This window comes from Ochotona curzoniae, unplaced genomic scaffold, assembly GCF_017591425.1.
Source record: "Ochotona curzoniae isolate NIBS_2020 unplaced genomic scaffold, NIBS_Ocur_1.0 contig_3520, whole genome shotgun sequence".
NCBI classification, from domain to species: Eukaryota; Metazoa; Chordata; class Mammalia; order Lagomorpha; family Ochotonidae; genus Ochotona; species Ochotona curzoniae.
The window spans coordinates 6,620,315-6,630,537 of NW_024465894.1; the positions used below are offsets into that span (position 1 = coordinate 6,620,315).

The following is a 10,223-nucleotide window of genomic DNA, read 5'->3' on the forward strand; positions in this document are numbered from 1 at the left end:
CTAGTGAGAAAGGTGTTTTAAATCAATCAGGCGCAGAATAGGCCATGCTTGGCTCTGCGGCGCTGGCTGGGATCCTAAAACCCACAGTTAGGACCTCATTCGGGGTTCCCAGGATTCAGCAGTGCAAGGATGAGAAAACAGCTCCTGATTTATAAGTAGCCCTCTGTCACACAATAAAACTTAGGAAAAGTGAAAAAATATTTACAGCCCCATTTTGTTGAAAGACAGAGGGAAAAAAAAAAAGTTTCCCATCAGGCAGAGGAAACTTACATGCTTGGGGGCGGGGAATTGGAGGAAATAACCCATGTTCGTCCATTTCATGTGAGGGGAGCTATGGGCCAGAGGATTTGGGGCAGCGGATAAGGTCAAATTCTACCTTAGAGGACTTGCTAGAAGGATACAAGGTTGGAACCTGTTTCTAGAACGTTTAGGTTGGAATTTCTGTGTGTTTAACAGGAACTTCCAGCTGGGGTGTCTAATTTGCTAAGACATTGATGCATCAACCTGATTTCAAACTGGTCCACACGACAGCCAAAAGTCTGTATTTTCTCCTTTAGCGTGAAAGACTCTTGGAACGAATTCGGATCTGCTCTTTCTCCGCATCAACCCGTTGCCAATCCCATCCTTTTAGAAAGTAACGAATGCCTCGGTTTCCCTCCTGAGTGAGGCTGTGGCACGCTCCTGAAGGACAGGCCTTTCACACCAAAACACGTGGAGCAGCAAGTTACTGCTGCTCAGTGTGAAGTTCCGTTTGTGCGTGGCAACATCTAGAGGCAACTAAATGGTCATAGGGAGATGCAGCTGTGCGTCAAGGTCGATGTGTTTTCCCTTCTGCTGGGAGTTCCTGTGGGCTCCCATTTTGTCTGGTTTTCCTTCGTTATGCCTCAGATATCCGCTCAGGTGTCACTTCCTATGGGAAGTGTTTCTTCAAATCTGTGGACCTACTAAGTTCTCTTGCTACACCTTTTTCTAGCATCTTGTGCTTTATTCACAAATAAGTGATGGTGATTTATAATTTTTGCCAGAGAGATTAGTGTCCCTCTCTCATCCAAAAAAAAAAAAATTTAAGGACATATTTGTGTATTAGTTTGAAAGGTAGATTATAGAGAGAGAAGGAAAGACAGATCTTTCATCTGCTGGTTCACTCCCCAAATGGCCTCAATGGCCAGAGTTGAGCCGATTCAAAACTAGGAATTCTTCTGGGTTTCCCACGCAGGTGCAGGGTCCCAAGGCTTTGGGCCATGCTCTTCTGCTTTCCCAGGCCACAAGCAGGGAGCTGGATGGGAGTGGAGCAGTGGACGTGAACCAGTAACCTATGGGATCCCAGCGCTTGCGAAGGGGACGATTAGTCAATTGAGCCATCGTTCCAGGCCTCCTCCAAAGTGTTAATTCTGTGAGGACAAGGCATGAAATTTCCCTGCTCACTCTGCATCATGACCCTCATGTTATATTTGACTCAAATGTGCTGTGTAGAAATTCTGAGATCACCTCTGTGAAAATCCACAACACCCCTGACAGAAGATTTTCGACTCTGTCCCTCCTCTGTATAGCTGATTAAAAAAAAAAAAAATCTTAAAAACAATAGACGCAGAAAATCTGAAGAACTTCTGTAGAAGGGCCTTGATGTCAGATGCCAATATTAAGATTCGTTAAGGAGAAAAAAATCTAATATGCGTATTTCTAAAAGCTAGAGACGAACTTGTACCTAATTTTAAAGAGGTAACTGATCTGCAATATAATCACATGTATATAACACAGCTTCAAAGATAACGCTCATGCAATTTCATCAGATCAGTTGTAACAGATACATAGTTGAACTCAACTTTTGTGAATCAAGAACATCAATTTTGAATTTTAACTAAGCAAAATGTGAGCTCTAACCTATCCACTCCATTCTATTATTAGGCTTGTGTTATAAAGGTCAATAGTCTGTTATTATTTTTACATTGAAATGTCAATAAATTTTTGCGAAAACACATTTCATGTCTTCTTGTATAAGTACCTGTATAATAATATCCTTGGTTTGCAAAGAATAAAATGTTTATTATTTTGTGTTTTGTGAATTATGTTTTTTGGGTTTATACTTTTTTTCAGTAAACATCAGTTTTCCAAAATCCACCTTTCTGTGTATATTCTGGCTCATATACTTTCATTTCTATATTATCACTTTTGAATGAGAATATTATAATTTTTATTTGCCCTGTTGATGAACATTCCCCCCGACACACTATTTTTTTTTTTTACTTAATTGGCTTGCCAATGCTTTCTGCAGCTTCTTAAGCTTTTCAAAGTATTATCTTTTAGTTTTATCTGCCTTTTTTTTTAACATTATTTTGTTTTCTGAGGATTGTGTGCCTGGTTGCAGGGTCTCTCTGGCTTGCAATACCTTTGATGTTGATGTAGCGAACAGTTCAGTTGTGACTCAGAGTTGAGCAATTGGGTTTTGTGTGCAGAATAGACAGGGTGGGTACACAGAAGGCAATGATGGGTGCCAGAATATGTCTTATTACTTTAGGGAATTTAATTCAAATATATGAAAAACAAATTCCTGATCTGAGATTTTCATAGCTGAGCAAAACATGGCTATGTTGATCTTGTAACCTTATATTCAAGAGTCTTGAAAATCGATGTTTCTTTGATCATTTTTTTCTTTTTTTTGGAGGGAGGAGTAGCTGAAACAGAGTAACAGGACAGAAGAAAATGATTCCTTTTCACAGAAAACTGATAATAGGCAAGTTACGATTCAATGATGGCAGACCTGAAATATGACCAAAGAGCTACTCATAAAAAGGACCAGGTGATTTTTTTTAAAGATTTATTTATTTTTACTACAAAATCAAATATACAGAGAGGAGGAGAGATAGAGAGGAAGATCTTCCATCCGATGAATCATTCCCCAAGTGAGTGCAATGGCTGGTGCTGTGCCGATCCGAAGCCAGGAGCCAGGAACCTCCTCCAGGTTTCTCATACGGTTGTAGGATCCCAAAGCACTGGGCCAGCCTTGACTGCTTTCTCAGGCCTCAAGCAGGGAGCTGGATGGGAAGTGGAGCTGCCGGGATTAGAACCGGCATCCATATGGGATCCCAGAGCGTTCAAGGCGAGGAGTTTAGCCGCTAGGCCACCGTGCCAGGCTCAGACCAGGTGATTTTCAAGGCTTCAGAGACATGACTCAGGAAACAACCAAGAAACGTTTGTTGTGAATGTAGGGCTATTTTATATGAGTGTAAGAGTCACTGCTAGAGTTGGCTTCAAGGTCAAAAGGGTACACAGATTTGATATTGGGGTTCCACTAGGAAGTTCAAATCAATAGAGGAAGGGAAACAAATCGTATAAGTTTTGGTAGCTTACTTGTGGGATAGTGTTATAATCGTGAGAATGTCTGAAAAATATCACCAGGGCTAGGGGAGGCCCAGCAGGTTGCAGCAGCCGACATTCTGTAGTCAAGGCGAGGGGAGAGGAAGGAGGGGTGACACAAAGATGCTGTCACTCTAATGGCAATTCAGTGATTTCCAAAGACAGACAACAAAAGAGCGAGGGAAATAGTAAGTTGCAGTTTCAAGAACTATGGAAGTATTAAAAAGAGCGCTGTAGATTTTCTTGCGCCATCTCAGATGGTTCATTAAGGAATTTGGGGTTCACTTGCTTGTTTTCCAATCCTGTTTAAGCAAAAATAAAAAAGGAAATATGAAACAAAACCCAAACAGATCTGTGATACAGGTTTTGAAATGTCTCCTTGGGCTCCTATAGGTTCTATGTATCCTAAAATAAGCTAAGACGATGCTTTGTTTTTTCGGTGGGGTTTTTTTTTTTTTTTTTTTTCTGTTTCCATTGATTAATTTCTCACTTCTTTGGTCACTGGAAACTTATTTATTGCCTCTTTGGTGCCAACTGTCGCAAAGATTGAATGGGAATTCAAAATGAGCAAAAGGAGATTTCTGAGCAAAAAGGAGTCTTCCCAAGGATACGCCATCTGTTCTTGGGAAGCAGCTACACTTTGGCCCTGTTAGGCTCCACTGACCTTCTGCGGCTCCAGTGGCTGGGAGATGGTCAAGGGGATGCTCAGAGCTTAATTGTGTTGTGAAATAGCATGGAGATTTCAAGGTCTGAGGGTGCATGAATTTTGTATGGTTAATCTTGTGTGGGTAAGATGGTTAAGAATTGGGTGACCATCACCCATGTTTTCAAATTATATTTTATAATGAAAACTTGGACCAGTCATTTACCTCTATCAGGTTTGGTATATGTGAATTGCCTCAAGAAGCACCTGGTTTATGGTGTGTGTTCAGTAGGTGTGTGTTCAGTAGGTGTGTGTTTTCTCTGGACTTTGGATTTCTTGACTACAAACAATCCTGAGATCCAACCCAACTGTTGAATTCTTTCATCAGAATAACTCTCTGCTTTCCCCATCCCAAATCAGAGTTGGATCCTGAAGCATTTACTCTAATCTGGGACCTTAGAACCACCCCTTTCCTCCCTCAAGGACCCACGACAAGACCGGGCTGCTTACTTTTGTCGGTATTCTTCCACGCAGGCAACATCACATTCTATTTTAAGCCGGAAGTTGTTCAGGTTGCCATTACAGCCCGAGTACACAAACCGTTCACATGCTTTGGAACTTTTGTTGTAAAAGAAACTCACATGCTTTTCATAGCAACTTCCATAGTTGACATCCAATTTGCAGGGATCTGCAAGGGGGGGTTCCCAATGAGTTAGAGGAGTTGTTTGGGACTGGGAAGAAAGGCTGCATCACTGTAGTCTGAAAACATGACTAACTTTAAGATGCCTGGAAAACATCTAAATTTTTTTCTGGGAATTAGAGTCATTAGGCAAGGTGGCCCTTGAGTGGGTCAAACTGATGACCCTCCATGTGGTGGTCCTGAGCACTGAGGGGCTGGGTCTGTCACTAGCTTGTGCAAAAGAGTGAGTTTCGCCCACATTTTATGTCTTACAGCTTACAAAGGTGAGATTGCCTCTCCCCCACATCATTATCGTCTTTCCTTTTTAACTGCCCACACAGAGTATATGGTTCAGAACACTCTAGAGATTACATACACTCACAATGTTCTCTGCATTGCAAAATCAGGTAACTGTGCTTGGTGCTATTTCAAGAAGCAGCATGGTTGACTTGATGCACTTTCGCCCCATTCTCTGTCAGCTTATCTTGCCTTCATGGGGACAGATCCTGTTTTTACTGGTAAGAGCTGGGTAGTATGTGGTTGAAGCAGCCGCAAACATGCTTATATTGACAACACACCAAATAGGTGTTTCCCTGGAATTTACTCTGGTAAAACTTACTTTTGGAGTATAGTCACATGCATATTTTACTTGTCATCACAAACACCCTCTGAAGCAGGTACTTCTAGTTTCCACATGTAGACACTGAGGCTAAGAGACAGTAGGCAACAGAGTCACTTCTTCGTGAACCCACACATACTAAACGGCACAGCTAGACTCTGAAGATTTGCTTCATGGATAGACATTTCCTGCCACCGAGGAAGCACAAAGCCTGAATGCGAAGACTATGGAATAAAATCCTATTGCCTTTCCTATACATTATGATCTTCTTTCAACAGAGAAACAAGTGTTTTCTACATGCTCAGAGTCCAGATGCTGAAAATGAATCCGTTTGCTCAGTCTGCAACCATGTGCTCTCTCATCCCAGGACATGGTCTTGAAAAGAGTCTTGGATCTTTGAAATTGTTCCCAAATCTCCCAGTTCAAAATGCTTCTGGAGGTAGGGCATTGGCACATGGTTGTCAAGGTGCCACTCGGGTTGCCCACATTATTCAGCAGGATGCTTGGGTTTCAATGCTGCCTCTGCTCCTGTTGTCAGCTTTCTGTCAATGCAAACCCTTGAAGGCCACAGGTTGTGGTTCTAGGAGCTGAGATCCTGCCTCACACATGGAAACCTCGATCTGAGTCCTTGATCCTGGCTCCACCCTGACTGTTGTGGCAGACAAGAGATCTATCTGTGTGTCTGTCTTTTCCTATGTCTTTCTGCTTTAAAGAAAAAAAAACCAAAACTGAAATACTCCTAGTATGTTTGACTGGCATGCAAAGTTTATCTGTGAAAGGATTTATTTGTATCACACCTGATTTTTTCATCATCCCACATATCGTCATGACAACTCCATGGTCAGTAATGTTCTGAGTTGGTACCCTCAGAATCCCTGGGTGCTCCCAGGATGCTAGCACCACCAAGAGAGCACACTTATTTCAAACATTTTCTCTCTCATTCTTCCTTGGTCTTTGAATTTAGTTTCTGCCTTAACTTCATACCTTTGAGGTCCCCACATATGGCCTGAAGAAGATTTTGAACGCCACCCAATACTTGGGGGGTTAGTGAGCAGAAGATGAGGATTCCTAGAAGAGATGCCAGCAGAGTAAGCTTCATGGTGCCACCTGTAGCTGGTGGGAGAGTCTCAGCATCAGCTGGTTTTATATTTTAGGTTTGATACTTGAGAGCACTGAGCTCACCTACCCCAAGGGCTAGGACTGGGCACTAAGTTGATCATTGAGTGCTTGGGTACCCAGCCATAAAGGCTAAGGTTCCAACTGATTAGACGCCCTGATAGTGAGTCAGTCCCACATTCTTCTAGAAATCATATTAATGTAAGGGGTCAGAGCTTTTGCCTATGTTTAACCACAGAGGGTAGAACCAGCAGAGCAAGGAATTAACACGACTGCTTCCTTTTCCTTCTTTGGCCTTCTATAGCAAAGACACTAATCTTGGTACATTAAAAAAAAAAAAAAAGGAATAAATCTGACAATAATGGAAGTAGGGACTGGCACTACCAGTCACAGGCTAGTTCCCCACCTGCAAGCGCCAACATTTCATGTGGGTGTGTGGGTGCTGCTCCTGTCCTGGCTGCTTCCAGTCCAACTCCCTGCTTATGGCCTGGGAAAGCAGCAGAGGATGGCCTGAACCCTTGAGACCCTGCACCCAAATGGGGGATCTGGATGAAGCCCCTGGCTCCTGGCTCCTGGCTCCTGGCTTCGGACAATCGTGGCCATTTGGGGAATAAACCAGTGGATGGAGGATCTTTCTGTCTCTTCTTTTCTCTACAGATCTGCATTTCACTGATCATCATGTATGACAAATGCCGTATTTTGACAGCCAGTATGTGAGTTTCACATGTCACCTCCCATCTTACTCGCCCTTCCTCTTCACTTCACTATAATTTTGCTATGAGCCTTTGCCTCCTGGGCCTGAGTACTTCCGGTGTCATCCACCTCCAGCCCTGGTCTCCAGCGCATGCAGCCAAGTTGAGCTGCATCTTCCCAAATGACCACAATTCAGTAACTCCACACAGCTGCAGTTAATCACTTAAGGATTCCCCCATGCACTGAATTTCCTTAGTCTAACTTAAAGACCCTCTTCAGTTCAGGCCCGACTCAGTGTCTCAGGTCACATGGCACTCCAGGAGTGCTGACCCTCAGGGCTCGCTGGGCGAGCCTCCCCACTGCCAACATAAACTCTCGACCCTTTGCTCTTTCTCTGGCTGGCCCGGTCTACATGCCAATTCTTTATTTTTCAACTCAGCTGGAACTCACACTATCTACTGACAGTGAAACACCACCATTCTAATGTGCCAATTCTGGGAAGGGCACAAGGCCCTAGGCCAGCTGTTTACAAACACTCTGGAACAGAATCAATCACGGGATACATCTGGGATGAATACTCCCTTGGTTTTGTGGTGGAATGATGGAAGATTCCTATTCGTCGTTCTTGTAACATCAGAATTATGATACTAAGGTCCTCTCCCTTCCGTTCTTTTTTTTTTTTTAAAGATATATATATATATTTTATTGGAAAGTCAGAGTTACAGAAAGATCTTCCATTTGCTGGTTCACTCCCCAACTGGCCACAACGGCCGGAGCTGAGCCGATCCAAAGCCAGGAGCCAGGAGCCCTTTTGGGGTCTTTCGTGTGGGTACTGGGTCCCAAGGCTTTGGGCTATCTTATTTCCCAGGCCGCAAGCAAGGAGGTGGAAGGGAAGTGGGGCAGCTCGAATATGAACTGGCATCCTTATGGGATCCCGGTGCATGCAAGGCGAGGATATTATTCACCAAGCTACTGTGCCAGGCTCCCATTCTTTTTTATTTTTTTTTAATGATTTATTTTATTTATTTGAAAAGCAGAGTTATAGAGAGTGATTCTGTCTGCTGATTCGTTCCTCAAATAGCTGTAGCAGTTGGGGCCAGGCCAAATGGAAGCCAGGAGCTAGAAGTTTCATTTGGGTCTCCCAGGTGCATTAGGAAAAAGATGACCAAGGACTTGGGTCATCCTCTGTTGTTTTCCCAGGTGCATTAGCAGAACAGCTGGGGCTCAAACAGCGCCCCTAGGAGATGCTGCCATTACAGACAGTGGCTTAACCTGTTCTGCCACAATGCCACCCTCCCCCTTCTTTTTAAGGGAGAAAAAGTGAAACTCGAGTGACGTGAGTTGCTGGCAGCTTTGATATGGCCTAGTGTAATCTTCACAGGACCCCAAGGCGTGAGGATTCTCTTTTCCCATGACACAGGGGGACATTGATGACCTCCGTGAGCTGACCAAAGTCACAGACAGGGTGAAGGGTTCCGCCTGATTTCCTGTCCTTCCGACCGAGGCTGGAAGAGCTCATTCCCCAGCAGAGCAGGTCTGAGTGCTTTGTTCTCCCCTCGGGCTGTGTGTGTGCCTCCCTGAGCTGCGCACATCCTGGACCACTTGCTGCGCCAGGCACTGCACAGATAGCCCCTGCAGGGGACTACTGGAGCAAGAGACCAAGTGGTCGCTGCAAAGGCAGTTCTGACCTAGAAGAGGAAACGGGGCATTCCTGAGGTCCCCAGGCCGGACCCCAGCTTTGCCAAATGCTCTGCGTAGAGGAGTTAGGCAAAGCATCTTTTAGTTTCCTGTGTGTGCTTTTGGAGAAAAAAAAAAATAGTTTTAAGTATTCCCTAGGCAAATTCTTAACCTTAGAGAAAAAAATTTTTTTTTTAAGATTTATTTATTTTTATTACAAAGTCAGATCTATAGAGAGGGGGAGAGACAGAGAGCAAGATCTTCCATCTGATGATTCACTCCCCAAGTGATCGCAATGGCCTGTGCTGCGCCGATCTGAAGCCAGGAGCCTGGAACCTCCTCCAGGTCTTCAGGCCTGGACACCTGAACTTCCATATACATCCCTCTTCTGGTGCTGTCCCCACAGAGGAGTGCAGACTTGTTAAATGGATGTGCTTTCCCATTTGTTATTGGTCAAGGTTGACATGCTGCTCTTATTAGGTTGAACTGGGCAGTGCTGGCTGTTGAGACAAACTCTACACCGTCCTGTTGGTGATAACCATTGTTAATTGTTCAACACCTTTGTATGTTTGAACAAAACAAAGCATAAGACTTCCTAATGTTTCTTTTAAGGAAATACTCTTCAAGTTTAATGTTATGTAGATTCCAGCTTCATTTTCTTCCTTCTTTGCATGCATGAAAGAGGGGATCAAGCACAGGCATGCATCGAAGAACCGGGGGCAGCAAGGTTCAGCTCCATGAGGAAGCTGATAGCATGTACGGTCCTTGGTACTTTCTGAGCAGGTACCATGGTATAGAAAGGGTCCCCTATATCTGCATGGCTGTCTTGGTTTTCCTTCCTGGTTATTCCAACATCATTAAGATCCACTACAAGGGTAAAATCAGAGGTTCAGCTGCTTTGCCCAGGGTGGTGCAATTAAAAAAAAAAATGGGACAGAGATTGAAAGCAAGCGACTGAAGGCAGTAAGGCCTTGACGTTGCACTTTTTCAGGAGGTGTGTCAGACTGCTCGCAGATCCTCTCTGCTGCACAGTGGCTGCTTCCCTTACCTGGCACTGGACCCTGCATCTACTTAGTAAGTGCTGCTTGGGCCTCCCGGGCACCAGCAGGAAGTGGAGAAGCAGTACAGGCTTCGTGGTGCTGGCAGCACAGGTAGTCCTGGCCAAGGATGGCTGCTTCAAGAAGGGAGGGGAAGAATCCTGGAGTCGGTGGGCTGTGACTGTGCTTCCCCTATGTGTTCCAATTCTGAAGGGCTTGACAGCAACCCAGGCACCTCCCAGTGATGCCACTACTGGGCCAGGAAGTGTTTTCAAATCCACACCACTTTTAATTGTGTTTTTACTAACATAAAAAATGCATTTTGTGTATTTTATTTATAAGGTTCCAAGAAGACAACCATACTTTCCTCTCTTCCTCTTCCCCTCTTAATTTCCCTTCTGTTTC

General features: G+C 44.2%; 1 protein-coding gene across 1 annotated transcript; it reads right to left on the reverse strand.

The window, feature by feature from the left end:
• Positions 1–4,503: 4,503 nt before the first annotated feature.
• On the reverse strand, positions 4,504–6,394 carry SPINT4 (serine peptidase inhibitor, Kunitz type 4). The gene is made up of 2 exons (XM_040981226.1): positions 6,280–6,394; positions 4,504–4,685 (listed from the first exon to the last, which is right to left on the reverse strand). The coding sequence occupies exons 1-2, from the start codon at positions 6,392–6,394 to the stop codon at positions 4,504–4,506; spliced, it is 297 nt and encodes a 98-aa protein (XP_040837160.1).
• Between the last annotated feature and the right edge of the window lie 3,829 nt (positions 6,395–10,223).